We start from the raw sequence: 15,627 nt of genomic DNA on the forward strand, positions 1-15,627 counted from the left end.
AAACTGTCTGCAACACACAGACTATCACAGCGACCTTGGCTATAAACGAAGGTCACCTGTATTATTGCCGTCTGGTTCCAGCTCAGTAGGTGTTGGAAGACGTTTGTCCTAATATAATGTCTTTCATTGGGTCAGCGGTCAGTCTGGGCTTTGTTGTTGTTGCTGTTGTTCTCATATGTATTAGTAATCGGAATCACTCGTGCAGTACCTGCTCAACATTGTGTATTTTTGTTGCGTTTAAATAGTTACTGTTACTGTTACACAACAAAAGTGTGCGTTGTGTGAGACGGGGGTTTTAAGTGGCACTTTTAGCAATTTATCTGTTTCATTTCTACTGATATCCATCCATTGTCTACCACTTTATTGGCGCCAATCCCAGCTGAAATAGATGGGGTACACCCTGGACAGGTCACCAGTCCATTGCAGAGCCAACATATACAGACGAACAACCCCCCCCCCCCCCCACACACACACACAGAGAACATGCAAACTCAGTACTAATCTCTAATTCATTATTTACATTTACACACACAAACACATACTAGTGCCCTGAGTAAGTCACCTGCCAAGTTTGAAGCCTGTCAGGCGACATTTATGCAATTATCAGACAGACAGACAGACAGACGTTCCTTGCATTTATAGATAGATATATCAAATGAGAGCAGATTCAGTTCAGATAAATACACACACACATGTACATAACAGTGGCAGACTCCTCTCTCTGTTGCCCATGATCACACACAAGCAGACCTTTCAGATTGTGTTCCTACGTCTCGCCGCTGTCCGTCTAAACCCATGGGTTTCCCCTCATTTTCGTAGCCTAGATTTGTGCATGTGGCAGTCGTGCTGTCGTCACATGTGACCCACTCACTGCACCAACCGCACTGGTCTGTCAAAGTAAGGCTAGATTCCACCTGTCAGAGCAATTGAAAGCAGTGACCGTGTCAGTACATGTCCACGCACAGTTAAAGTTAAACTAAATGCTCTCTTCTGAGGCTAACTCCAACTAATGACTGATTTTGAAAAATGCCAAGAAGTGGGCTGAGAGCTGAGGTGAGGGAGAGTGGGGAGCAGTGCAGGGGTCTGGTTGTGAAATCTGTCACAGAGTTACAGCTGTATGAGGTGCTTCGTGGAAAGACGGAAGGACTGGTGTTTATAAAAGGGGGATGAGTCTGGGACATCATGCATCACTAACTCAATATCAATAACTAGATACCCATATACACTGGTTTACGCTTGAAAAAGGTGGTTTAGAGATTTAGTTACAGTTGTACAGGAGAAGAATACCGATGTGAAGCTGACTTCCAAAAAAAGTGTCACAATCACAAAAGCCATTATAAAAAAAATACAATTAGATATTTTTCCCCACACTGTTCTGCCCTACTACAACACATCACCCTTTCCTTTGTTAGCACTTTCCTCCTCGCTTGTGAAGTGATTAGAATTTTAAAAAGGTGGCATGGAATTGCACAAGCTTGTGGTGCCAGTCAGTACAATTTCTTGCACAGTTAAGTCAAGCTGCTATTGTTGCCCGTTTCCACCGTTTGATTGGACAACCGTCCTCGTTCCAGTATACATTTATTGAACAAAGTGTCTCCGTCACAGAATAAAAACACCTTTAGCTTGTAGGTAGCATGTTGAGCGTCATTCACTATCTTTCGACTGTCGATCATTTTCAAAATGTCTAATTCTTCTCCTCGTCAGTCCAAAAATGCGTCCGTCTTTTTCACTTTTATCTTCTTCTTCTGTGTACCAGCTTTTTCTATCCTGTGCAGGTCAAAGCCTGGTGGTGGGAACTGTGGAGCGTGTGCAGAGCGTTCTGGCCACTTTGAGTCCGGTCAAACATATCCATGAGATAGTACTTTCATTCCCAACCACATTATCTTCCCTACCACATTGACATTAGTGCAGTTTCATACAAACACTCTCCACTGCCAGTTGACAGCTTTTTGTTTTGTTTTTTGTTTTGTTCAGCAGTGGGGGGGTGTATGTATGTGGGTCTGTGGGTTCTGAAGGGCAAAGTCACCCCAGAGTAGTTTCCCTGGACACGTCGCAGATTTTGTCTAGAGGACAACATCACTAGATAACTGAGTCTGGACAAAGGGAAACAACCTTTGCTGTAATAAACAATAAACAGTAGCTTTTTCAAGTTACTCTTCAGTCCCGGATGAGGTGGTGACACCTATGTTTACTTTGGTAACAGCAAAGGCATCTTCATAATGCCCCAAGCATTCATTAATCAACCTTGTTCGCACAAAAAAAAAAACAATAACAGCAACTGGTGCATCTGTTGTGCCAACGAAGTGTGTGCTGATCCAGCAAAACAACATAGATAGATAGATAGATAGATAGATAGATAGATAGATAGATAGATAGATAGATAGATAGATAGATGTGTGCACAGACCCTGAAAGCTTGGAAGCAGTAGCATCTACAGCAGCGTGCTGGCAGAGTTTCTGTAGCTGCCTGGCACGTCACTGAGGGTTTATGTAACAGACACACACAGGCGCTGTCTTTCTCATTTCTCAAACGTACACACACAGAGAACAGAGAATATCCCATTGTTGGATTATGCATGTATCCCTCCTTCTCAAGCCATTGCGTTCTGCTCGGTGAAGTAGCATCTAAGCGATGCTTTGATGGAGCAGCGTAAACAGGCAATATGCAGAAGACAGCCAGTGCTGTCAAGCCAAGGTCCTGCGAGTGTGTTTCTCCAAACAGACTTGACTGTATGCGACATTGTTTGCAAAGAGATGCATGAAACATAAGGCATTGTCTACGCAGCCCTCTGGTGCCACAGCGATGGTACCCGAAGAGCGACAGAAACCATAAGAAACCAGTCAAAAGCCTCACTTTTGAGTGTGTCGCCAACAGGGAAAAGACAGACCTCAAGTGCTCTGAAGGGCAAATTATAGACTCGGAACCTCGGAACGCTTGCTCATATGCAGGGGGACACGAACAGCCAAAGGCGAAGCAGCTGCATATTGATAACAACAGCTGTAGGACCCTCACAGTGAGCAGATACAGTATAACCTTGTGGGCTTCAGGAATGCTGAATAGGTGCACAGTAACAGTATCGTGCTATAAATTCTAGATCTCTTCCATTTTATAAAATGTTCTAACGTTATATTTCTGGTGGTCACTGAGCAGCTAACAGCGAATGAGCTATTTTCTGTGGCTTTAGACCTGTAGGTAATTATAACACACAAATCAGCTCCCAAAAGTGTCTAGAGACTGCGCCGTGTTAATGTGTGTTGGCCTGAGACTCTGGACTCAGCAGTGAGGAGAAACATATGGAGGTTATAGATTTGGAGTTTGTACTGGAGTTTTGTCTCGTCATTGGAGATAGTGGTGTCTTTCAGCAGGTCTGCAGCTCTTCAGTTTCCCTCTCTATTGGTTTGAGTCAAATCTACAAAACCCAAGCAAAAAAAAAACATTTATTTAATCACTTCAATTAAAAGTTACTCAATATGACCAATCAAGGTTTGAGGAAAAAGACACTGCATTCACAATTAATATAACATTTAAGCATGTCATTGACTTTCAATCATGTAAAAATCCAATGCATCTGACTCTTATAGCAGAGGGACTTCTTACTGCTGTTGTTTTGTAATAAAGACTTGGAACAGAAAATTGCTTTTTAGGCTTTCTAGTTATCGTGGATATACAGTAGTTGTTATTAGTAAGTGAGGAATGAGCTTGTTTGTATGTGGATCTTAATTTCAGACTTCAGGGGTTTTGCCTTCGAAATCAAATAATTAAATCTCTACATTAGAAATCTGGCTCTGCTCAGTCGTCCAATTAACGCTGAAGAAACCAAGTAATAATTGAATAATTAAGTGATAAATGAACCAACAGATAAGCAGAAAGTGAAATATAATTACTTGTTAATGACTGGCATTGTTTTAAGCATCAAGATGTTTTTTATCCATATTGAATGCATCAAAATGATGATGCCGTGACAGTGCGAGTTTGTGAAATGATTTATTATAAACTATTTCAACTCACTTTCAATCACAGAGGCTTAAATTCGCCATTTTCCAAATTATTTTCTGTGTCTCTGATAACGGTAATCCAGTTACATGCAGCTCCCGCTCTGCAGCAGAATGTGCATAATATAGCAAAAAAATAAAAAAAATCTTTATTTGATTCAAATCCTTGTGAGAGCTCATCACTGGAAGCTTTTAAGCTGCAAGATGTCTGACCAGCTTAAGTGTCATCTGAAGAGCTGGCCGCATGGGCCACGCAACCCAACACAACTCTGGACCCAAACACTCAAGTTATCCTCAGACGCTAATCACTCGTTACTGATGGAGCTCATCAGCGGAGGATTCCTGTTGAATCACTAAACTCGTTAACACTTAGCCGAATTTCTTCATCTGCTCACTGATTTAGCAGCGGGTCACTCCTCTGTTAAGTGTGAAATGACCTCCTTTCAAGTGTGACTAGTGAAGTGTGTCTTCTCGCACTTCCTCTCTCTGCTTCTTCCCTCTTTTCCTGCCTCCTCTCTCTCTCTCTCTCTCTCTCTCTCTCTCTCTCTCTCTCTGGTGCCCCCTCCCCCATTTTGTGGATCAGTACCAGGTGCCATCTTGAAGGCTGATTATGAAAGCTTTAATGTTCCATTTAACAGCAGCATGTTTTGGGTTGTGTGTGCATGCTGGGTTAGGCCTCTTCACACACTTACACACACAAATTTGTTTTTATATCTGAGTAAGGACACATCATAGACAACTATCACAACTAAATGCCTAAAACCAGGTCTTAACCCTGAAAGCCCTTTAAAGTCGTGGGTTTTGGTCTCCATGAGGACTACTGGTCCTGATAAGGTCAGTGTTTATGCCAGAAAAGGGTCCTGATGAGGTGACAAATACAAAAACACACATACACAATGACATAAGCCATACTCAGCCAGCTGTGCTTGTGTGTCTGGCTTTTCCCTCAGTGACTTAGAAACACTCTGGCACGGAGCCTGTCCTTTGATGACCGACACCAATCAGCCACAAACAGCAAATAAAAGCCCAATCAGGAGAGGGAGAGTGGACTTGATGGAAACGTTATAACAGCCTCATATCTGGAGCTGTAAAAGAAGAGTAGCTTCAGGTCCTGACTGGATCATTTCGCTCGTTAAATGGCAACTGATTCCCGATTTACACCGAAATTAGTGCGTAATCATGGGTTTAATTAAACTCGAGTTAAACCGCATGCGCCACCACCGTCATATGACCAAGGACGGGAGTGAGGGCTGCAAATGTCTGCCGTTGAGCATTCTACTTCATATGGACAAAAATATTTGGACACCCGACCATTACACCAACATGGACTGTAATGACGTATTCAAATAAATGCACAGAACTTTAATATGGAGTTGGTTTTGTAGCTTTAACAGCCTCCACACTTCTTCTATGTGAATGTGTGTTCAATTATTCTGTAGAACATTTATTCCAGTTCATCCCAAAGGTGCTCGATGGGGTTGAGGTCAGGGCTCTGTTATGGACCAGTCAACTTCTTCCACACCAAACTGGCCAAACCATGTCTTTATAGACCTTGCTTTGTACACTGGGACACAGTCATGTTGGAATAGAAAAGGGCCTTCCTCAAACATTGTCCAAAATGTCTTAGTGATGCTTGAAGAATTAGGTTTTGCCTTCACTGAAGATAAGGAGTAAAACAGCCCTGTACCATTATCCCTCCTCCACCAATCTTGGTGTGGGCAAATACCTTTTGTCCATACAGTGTATTATTGAGATGACGGTTATAGCTGGGTGGTAAATGCATCAGCACAAATTAGAAATCTTATGAACAGCTACAGTACATTGTTTAAAATGGGTAAAGGTCTGTATCAGACTTATGGGTAGATTCTCATGGTTGTGATATCAGTATGGTATATTGGACACATAAGGTAGTTTTGAGCCATTCCTCACTTGGTGCAGACGCTGCGACTAGACGTCAAAATAAAGAAGGAGAAGCAGTAACTACCGCATTCAGCTGGGTGTCATGTTAACCACACTGATGATTGGAGCTGGATCAGATTAAAAAAACTGTCTATGGCAGAGTCAGTTATTCCACTGAAATGGTTGACGCCTGTTTTATGTAGAGAGGAGTCGATTCGATACTTAGTATCAGTCTGATGCTGCTCAAAATCATTGTATTGGTTATTGCAATGAAAATCCGAAATGATCTGTTTGGAGTGTAAATACATCAGCAGAAATGCACCATGGCTTAGTCACATAGAAAGACAGCATTGCACTGTTTATACTCAAAATTGTGATATTGCTATTGATTATGTAGAAAGAGGTATTGAGCCATCTTTAGTTTCCATGTGTTTTCCATGTGTGTGACTATGCTGTCGAACTGCGATCTGTTTTAAAGAACTTCATAAATGTGTTGTGCACATCTTAGTGTACAACTTTCTTTAGTTCTTCTGTTTTTACATGGCAAAATGTTTCATTACCTGTCAGACTTTTAAAAAGCCACAATGACTGTAGCTCCCCCTCTTCGACATCTCACCCACATTGCTTCCCTTTTTCCTTTTCCCATCTGTCCACGTGCCTCCTCCTGTTCCTCCAGGCTCAGGCAGATGAGCCGAGGCATGGCCGTACATACTGGGGCAGGAGGCAGTGCTCAGGAGAGGAAGCCAGGTCACATTTGCACAGAAAGCATCAGGCTACATCCTGTTCTTTCTGGAACAATCACACTAAAGCCCCCTCCGTTCTGTCCCGAGGAGGATTCTCTCCTCAAATTAGTTTGGCCTCTCCAGGGCAGGAGGGCAGATCGGGACCTGAGTTTGGGGAATTTGAGCTCTATCACTGTCACACTGCCTCCAACACTTCCTCTGCCACTCTCAGTCAACTCCTCCTCATCCTTTCCCTCTTCATCTTTTTGCTTCTTAACTACCTCCTTGTTTCTCTGTGTCCCTCCGTACTCCCCCCTCACATCTACGATATTCTTTCCTCATTAGGATTCAGGGCCTTGTCACTTTTGTGACCCAAATCACAATATAAATGTGACAATCTGTAATTCCTAATATAATGTTTGTTAAATTAATTCAAACTCCGTTTAATGCCTCTTTTTTAAAACATATAAACATAAATCTTGAATAAAAGGATAGGAAAATCCTGAAGAACAAAAGAACACATGGCTCTGACTGCTTACTGTTTGTGAATATGACACTTTGATTGTTAAAGGGGCCTGAAACACAACGACAAACACCTGTGTCGCTGTATTTCTGCTCAATTTGTAAAAAACAACAACAATATTTTGCCATGTTAGCCATATCAACATTATGAACTGATAAGAATAGGTCAGTGTTGATTTAACAGCTTGTTTTACTGCCCTCAAGTGGCCAAAAAAAGAAGTTACTGCAGCTTTATTTGATTGAGCTGAGCACAGTATTAATCTTTACATTAAAGCTACAACAATCACTCGATAAGTCTGTTAGTAATTGATCACTAAATGTAAACTATTTTGATAACTGGCATGAGTATTTTACTTTTTACCTTCTTTGTGAATATGTTCTGGTTTTATTGCACTGAATTTATGGATCGTGGACAAGGATTTGAGGATGTCGTCATTTTGAGGTTTGAAAAAATACTGATTAAATAGTGAATAGATTAATAAAAAAAAATAGTTGCAGCTGGAAAACAGCATGCTGGTCACCAGCATTACTAGCATAATAATCCAGGCTGGTTATACCGGCATATGTTGTGTTTTGTTGCTGGTATGTTGGTCCTCCAGCCAAACCAGCACCAAACAAGCATTGGCCAGCATGGAACTCATGGTGGTCTGTTTACTATATATAGACGGAGCATCATTTATCATTTAACACATGGAGCTGGCATCACTGACATCATCAAACCTGTGAATCCTTGACTGCTTCTCTTTCATTCAGTTGTGTACATGTCGACACAGACAGAGTCTCTTGGTATTTGCCGGTTGATAGAATATTAAAATGGAAAAAAAAAAAAAGGTTCTTTTGTCAACGAGTTGCCATTGACTTTGCATATTCATGCTTTCACTGAAATGAGCAAAAAAAATGAGCAAAGTTCAGGAGTGTCCGATTCTCTTCTTCATCGATTCCCTTTGTTCAAGTTTGTCCAAGTTATTTTTGTGAGATCAGCTTCAAAACATTACAAGATGTCCACTTCAACAATATCACAGAGTGGAATATATCCATTTCCTTGATGGATGCTGTTACTGCATCAGCAGCGCTCTTCTGTTTACATCAGTCCTCAGAGAGAAGCCTCGCTCGCTCAGCTTAGATTTCCCATTGGCTCGAGGAGTTTTTACCAGAGAGGTCAAACGAGAGGTCGTATCTAATGAATCACTGGGCTTCTGGCGGCCGCCCACAGGGTTCATCATCCCCAGTAGATGACGAGCCGAGCAGAGGCTCAGCGGTCATCCATCTGCAGAGTTACTGCGTTAACCTCTGACCTTCTGTACATGTAGTGCTGGGATGCATGCGGAGGAGCTTTAAGCCCATGCATTTATTAACTTGTGTTGAGTGGCTTTAGGAGACACTGGACAGGAATAGATCAATATGATTGTGTATATATACAATTTTTACAAGCGTCCTTAAAAGGCACAAACATGTTTTATGTTGAGCTGTAACAGTTTTGACATGTTCAGACTTTAGATCTCCAGCTGTGAGAGCAGACGAGTGGCTCTGCCAGCTCTGTGTCAGTGACTCTCTCCTGTTGTTTGCATCTTGTGAGCCTGACTTAGGTTTCAGTACGACTGATACTGAAAGTCTATACTAAGGGTGTGAAGGGACAACACAATCATACGTTAATATCATACTATGATAACATGATATCAGGTCTTTTGGTGAGATTTGATAATATTTGTTGACATCCACAAATCTGCCATAGTACAACTGACTTTGATACATTTTTACTTGAGTTCAATCTTGACTTTAACTCAGTTTAAAGGAACTGTGGGTAGGATTCTCATGGACGTATTGATCAATTATTTTCAAAAATAACCTTTAAACATAGTGTAGATTAATTAATCTGAGAACAAGCTCCTCCTCTTAACTGCATTGATAACACACAAGTAGGAATCAATGGTGTTTTGTTTGTTTTTTTATTTGCAAATTAAGTCCAGATGATGGCACTAGATGTAATTATTGTTCGTCATCGTGAAATTAGATGTGTCAAGTTGCATCTGATAGGATCCATTAAAGCTGAATTGCACGAGTAGATACAGGTGACACCCATGTATCTTAACAATTGTGACACTTCAGGTTTGTGCAGTAGGACAATGAAGTTGTGTGTGAGGAAACTGACCAAGTCACATGTGTGTGAACGTTTGTGAGAGCAAACCAACCACTCCACCAGTCGCAGGTTGCCTGACGTGTGTCGGAGACCCTGACCATCCTGTGCAGGGCCCTGAGGGGGAACGACTGCTTCCCTTCAGGGTAGTGTTGTAGTCAAGACCACCTAAACCGAGACCAAGTCGAGACCAAGACAAGACCAAGACTTTGAGGGGTCGAGACTGAGACAAGACCAAGACCGAGGCAGTAAAAGTTGGACGTCTCCGTCTCTGTTAGCATCGCTTTGCAGAATTTACATGTTGCGCTGTGTTTTCTTATGCACAAAAAGTCTTTGTGGTTTAGGTAACCAAATTGTATTATAGATAAGTTGGCTGACATCTTCTCACTGCCTCTTAAGCAATACGATTTACGCAAAATCACAATAATGATATTAACAAGTTAATCCAAAAATGCACAGGCAATTTATTGATATCCCCACAGTTGTGGTCTTGACCGGTCTTGAAATAAAATCCAGAGTCCGCTTTCTCCGAGGCTGAGACAAGACCGAGTAAAAATGCAGTCGATTCCGAGACGAGACCGAGACCTTCAAAAAGTGGTCTCAAGACCGGTCTTGTTCAATCAAATCAAAGTTGATTACTGCAGGTAGTGAACGTCCGTCTGTTCTTCAAATGCACATGATTGCTTGTCATTAACACTGAAACACGTGATCAGAAAATATGCCCCTTTTTTTTTTTATCATTCCAGTTCTTCCCTTACGGCGACGCGTCCAAGTTCGCCCAACACGCCTTCAGGACCTTCGACAAGAACGGCGACGGCACCATCGACTTCAGAGAGTTCATCTGCGCGCTGTCCATCACATCACGAGGCAGCTTCGAGCAGAAACTCAACTGGGCCTTCAACATGTACGACCTGGACGGAGATGGCAAGATCACACGGGTGGAGATGCTGGAGATCATCGAGGTAACCACCGTCTTGATTGCAATATCATTTTAAGGCTCCCCTGTTTTCCACAGTAAAGTACATGACACAGTACAAGGTCTTGTTCACTTTAGAGTCTGCTGAGTTACACGACCGTGGCACTATTTTAAATGTGTTTTGTATTTTGTTATTAGAACAAGGTTATTCAGCAGAGCTGACAAAAGACACTAATTCTTCACGTTCTCAAAGAATATTAAATGAGCAACAAGGGGATTGTGTTCAGAGGAGAATCATTGCAAAGTTGTGCAAACATTCATTAAACTTAGGGAGGTTAGGAATTAATGAATAAATCATTTCTTTTTTTTAAACTGTCCGACCAAAGAAACAAATGACACACACACGTAACACAAATGATATATGGCGTAGTACATAGTAGTTCAAAAAGGAGCAGGAAAGGTTTGTACTTCACTTCACCTACTCAGTACATTATTGATACAAATATTATTGCTAGATACAATAACCTGATGAAATATAAATAAGGAATTGAATACATATATAAACTTGAACAACTATACCAATTCTCTCTACAGTTAAGACATAACCTCATTCATACATCTCTTTAGAAATGTTTTTGCAGGTTTTTAAACTGGTTCATATCTGACTGCATTTGAAGTAAAGTCATTGTATATCAACAAATGATTTCAATCTGCTCCCTGTCCCTCACTTTGTGATTTAATTTGTCTGCTATACATTTTACCCATTTACAACTTTACTTTTGTTGACGCGCACACACACACACACGATGCTAAAATCAGTGCTGAGATATATTTACAGAGACCTATTTCTCAATGACATCATTCCGTCAGCTTTCTTTTACAGATAGAATATTTGTAATTGCAGTTGGATATTAACGATACATTTTAGAAATAAAGGAGGAAACAATTTGCTTTCTATAAATCGAATGAAAGAAAGAATCAATGAAAGAAATGAAGACACGTGTGTTTGTCAAGGGGAATAAAAAATAAAAATACACCTTCATGTATTTCCATTTGTATTATTTTGTCATATAAAGTTGATGTACAGGTCACACAGTGGTGCAGGGGCTAGTCTTGTTGCCTCATTTCAAGAAGATCCCCAGATCGAATCCTGGTTGGACTGAGGGCCTTTCTGTGTGGCGTTTGCATGTTCTGTTTACCGGCTTCCTCCCACAGTCCAAATTGGACACTCTAAATGAACTGTGTGAATGAGAGTGAATGGTTGTTTGTCTCTGTCTATTGGCCCCGCTTTTCGTCCTATGTCAGCTGGAACTGGCCTCGGCTCCCACCACAACTCTCATGCTGAGGATAAATGGATGTATGGCTGTCAGATTACAAAATAAAAGCCTAAAAAATATAGGTCTGTATACTGTCTATCAGGATAATGTTAATTCATGAATCTGGAGACTTGTCATGGATTCTTAATGGATTTTCCCCCAGACCCTCATTTGAGTCTCACTACTGCCCTGTGACCAGTGATCCAGCCGTGCTGGCTTTTTCATATTCCATAACAAAGGAAACATCTACTTTCACTAAAACAGGGGACACAGGACAAGATTTTACCCACGATTCACAGTTGCGCAGTCAGCACTAACCAGCACTAGGTGGGGACAGTCAGCATGGCTAGTTGGCACAGAAACCTGTTAGTGTGTGAGCGGGAAAAGACTCGACCTCAGTTGCGGTCCATCATTAGCTCCATTAGCCAATTCTAGACGCAATCAGGTGTGTGCGCTGATTACTGACCCAACTGCACATGTTGCCAACAGCCAATGAAACAGAGTAGGAGGGGCACAGGACATAGCGTCAGAAGAGGACAGGCGACTGGCGATATTGGTTTACCAATTAAACTGTCGCTCTCGTAGATATGTTTTCCCGCGAGAGTTTGATGCGTTCAGTTTGGCAAATCATGCAGTCTGTGATCCATCATCAGTTGCATTCATTAAATGTGTGATTCCTAAGTCTTTTAGTCGTCTGATCTGCTGAAAACAGTCGGTTAGTGTGAACTCGATAACGACTGTGACAGCTGTGTAGTGAGTCCCCAGCTTAAGACTGTGCTTCCTTGATTCCTCTTTCCTCACAAGTCCTCACATTACAAAGAAAAGGACCCAAAGTGAAGCAAACATGGATACATATACAGTAGAAGCTTGATTTTGCTGCTGTCCTCTTCCTCCCCCTGCAGGCGATCTACAAGATGGTGGGCACGGTGATCATGATGAAAATGAACGAGGACGGCCTGACACCCGAGCAGAGGGTGGACAAGATCTTCTCCAAGATGGATAAGAACAACGACGACCAGATTTCGCTGGAGGAGTTCAAAGAGGCGGCCAAGAGCGACCCGTCCATCGTATTACTGCTGCAGTGCGACCTGCAGAAATAGGCTGTAGGGCCAGCGGGGCACTCCGCCATCCGCCACGGACTGCACAGAAAGAATTTCATGTTCCATTCAGTTTGCAGCTATTTCCACTGAAAAAAAAAATTATTATATGCTTGGACTACCTTTCAATGGATCTGCTTCTTGTGTTTGAAACACTTGTGTGCATGAGAATGTTATTTGCTATTTAAAAAAGAAAAAAAAAGATCTACACACAACATACACAGGGTGTGCGGGGTGCACACATTAACAGTACACACACACACACACACACAGTCTCTCACCACACATTATTAACACCTCGCACAAATAATATATATATATAGATATATAAATATGAATATATATATTTAAATTATTTAAAGATCAACTGCCAAAATGTGAAGTGTGCAAAGTATTTTCCATACACTTTCATTCTACTGGAGCTTGCGCATCAGTGATGTGCTGCGTTGAATTTACCGCTAGTCTATTTATTGTTCCGAGTTTACTGACGCTAGCTGTGCGTGTTTCATTATACTGAGTAACGTCAACCGAACAAAACTCCTACGATTAATGTATCTGCCTCCAACACGACGACTCGCGCCATCGTCTCGAATATTAGCTCTAGAAGAGATGGATTTAACGTTTGTCCAACTTTTCCTTCCAAAAACATGCTTGTTCCGTCGGGAAATGATATTAAAAACAAAAAAATAACAACGTAAATGTAGTTAATTTGCATGCCTTTAGGTTCTGCCTTAAAATGCTCCTCATTCCGCATCCTGTAATCGACAGACAGCCTTATCAAAGCAGCGTGTGGCGACACTTGGCGGGGAAAACCGTGAGAAAACCTTTTTGTTTTTTCCCAAACATGGAGGGGAACGGGTGGGAATCAAACACAGTATCGTCATATGGGATGTAATTTTTGTGATCTGTCTGGGTGTTTTTTCTTTTGACTGCTTTAACTGTGGGAGCATGTTTCCTTGTAGATTTAAGTGTATTATATGTTGCTAAGAACTAAAAAAACAAAACAAAAAACAACAACCCTGCATTTAAACACACTTTGTGAATTAGGAGATACTGAATGTGGAGATAAAAGTGAGAGAGGATGGAAAACAAAGAGCTAATTTGGTAAATTGTTGGACTGGAGGCTCGTACGAGCAAATTTTAATATTTTAATCAGGACTCTGGAGAGTGAATGAAGCTTAGGAAGAACAATTATTCAAGCATCGTTTTTAAACTTGGTTAAAACCTGTGTCACCATCACATCCTTAACCCCCCCCCCCCGACTAGCCTGCAGGTTGCATATCAATGTGATGAGTTCTGAGGAGGTTTCTCTGTAGACTCTGAGCGATGATGAAGAGCAGCCTGTGCAGCAGTTGACGTTATCGTTTTTGTCTTTTTCAGTGGAAGTAAGTGAGTGCTGGAGAAGTGAGAGGAGCAGTGAATGGCCTTTCATGATTACACACTAGAGGACGGCCCTTTCTGTAAAAGCCATGTGTTGTTTCGTAGGTTAAACTATTTGCCCCCCCTACCCCCCCTTCTTCAAGTCTTTCCCTCAATCAGTCAATCTTTTTGTACTTTTTTACTCCCTTCTCTCACATTGCACACACACCGATGCAGACTTTGATGTAGAGAAGTTCAGTGAAGCGTGGCGCCTCCTTGAGAGGATTTGGAAATGAGCACTTCAGCTCACGTTAAATAAATGGACCCAAACGTGTCACAAAGCACCACAAATACTTGCCAAACCCTGCATTAAATACCGCCAGTGTTTTAGGAGTGAAAAGAGGGCTACAGCGGTGAAGTGTCGTATAAAGACAGTGTTGAAATAGGGACCTAACAAACCCGTCCGTCGTGTTCTCTCTCTCGCTCTCTCTCTGCACTGTGGCTCGTCCCTGTCAGGTCTGTATTCTGAACTTCTTTACATCCCTAACAACAAGGCAATGTTTGTAATTACATCCCTGCAATTACTCTTTACTGCTATCAAGATACCAAATGTAAGCGAAGGCGACCGTGTACAAGGATTCTTTTTGTAGCATGTATTGTGTCCCCGACAACATGGCTGCACTATTCCCTGTGTTGTGATTTACTCTAATAAAAGGAACTCTATGGGCTCTTGTGTAGTCTGGTAACTCAACAACTTCTATCTTCTATGGCTTGCTTCAGCTGATTTTTTTTATGCTGTTTCCATGGAAACATGCAATTCTGAAGCAACAAATCTGACTAAAGATTGGTAGCACATGTGTACCATGCAGTCAGTGTTACTGGAAGCTCACTGTCGCACACTCACACAGTACATACTCTGAAGTAGTGAACACACACGTATGCACAGTTGTGTTCCTTTATCACAAGTTTCTCCATCTGGGCTTCAACTAATGATTCTTTTCATAAGTAAAAAATCGATTAGTTGTTTTTTGTCTTGACGATGAATACAGTCGTGTAAGACTTAAGGTGTTTTCCAAACCATAAAAATTAGTATGTCCTGTCTTCTTTGTCCTCAAATCAAGAAACTTACTAAAGAAAACAAAATATATACACATTTCATGAGCTGAAATAATACAAAAAAAATTAATTGATCTTCATTTTGTTTGTTGAAAATATTCTGCATATTGTCTGACACATAATATAGATTTTGGTACAACTAAAACATGGGATCAATGCCTTAATAGATTAAATATTGATCGGTGACAGTTGATGCCTTCACCTGCATTGAAAGGCTGTTTAAAGTAGAAATATGTCCATATCCCAACATGTACTTGATAATCATGTGGGACAAAGAAACAAGTTAGAACATGTTGCTTAGTTTTGTCTCAGCTCTGTTTTCCTAATAACACCAATGACAATACTTCTTTTAGGTGCAGTTTAGTTAATGGATTGACTGGCTCTGTCCTGGAATAATAACCAGACTTAACCACTAGATGTCCCTGTTGAGGGTTTTTTCCCCCTCTCTTAAAACAAGTTGTACAGTGCTTTTACTTTCCATATTTCTCTGTAGCAGGGCAGCACAGTGGTGGAGTGGATAGCAATGGTGCCTCACAGTAAGCATGCTTTTGGTT

General features: G+C 41.4%; 1 protein-coding gene across 1 annotated transcript in view; it reads left to right on the plus strand.

Moving 5' to 3' along the window:
• Nucleotides 1–14,685, plus strand: part of LOC131444163 (visinin-like protein 1) — a 41,709-nt gene extending 27,024 nt beyond the window's left edge. The window contains exons 3-4 of the mRNA XM_058614351.1: nucleotides 10,016–10,231; nucleotides 12,404–14,685. Coding sequence (XP_058470334.1) covers nucleotides 10,016–10,231; nucleotides 12,404–12,601 — 414 coding nt within the window. The 3' untranslated portion in view covers nucleotides 12,602–14,685. The remainder of the gene's footprint in view (nucleotides 1–10,015; nucleotides 10,232–12,403) is intronic.
• The last annotated feature ends 942 nt before the right edge of the window (nucleotides 14,686–15,627 follow it).

This window comes from Solea solea, chromosome 17 (assembly GCF_958295425.1).
Source record: "Solea solea chromosome 17, fSolSol10.1, whole genome shotgun sequence".
Lineage (NCBI taxonomy): Eukaryota > Metazoa > Chordata > Actinopteri > Pleuronectiformes > Soleidae > Solea > Solea solea.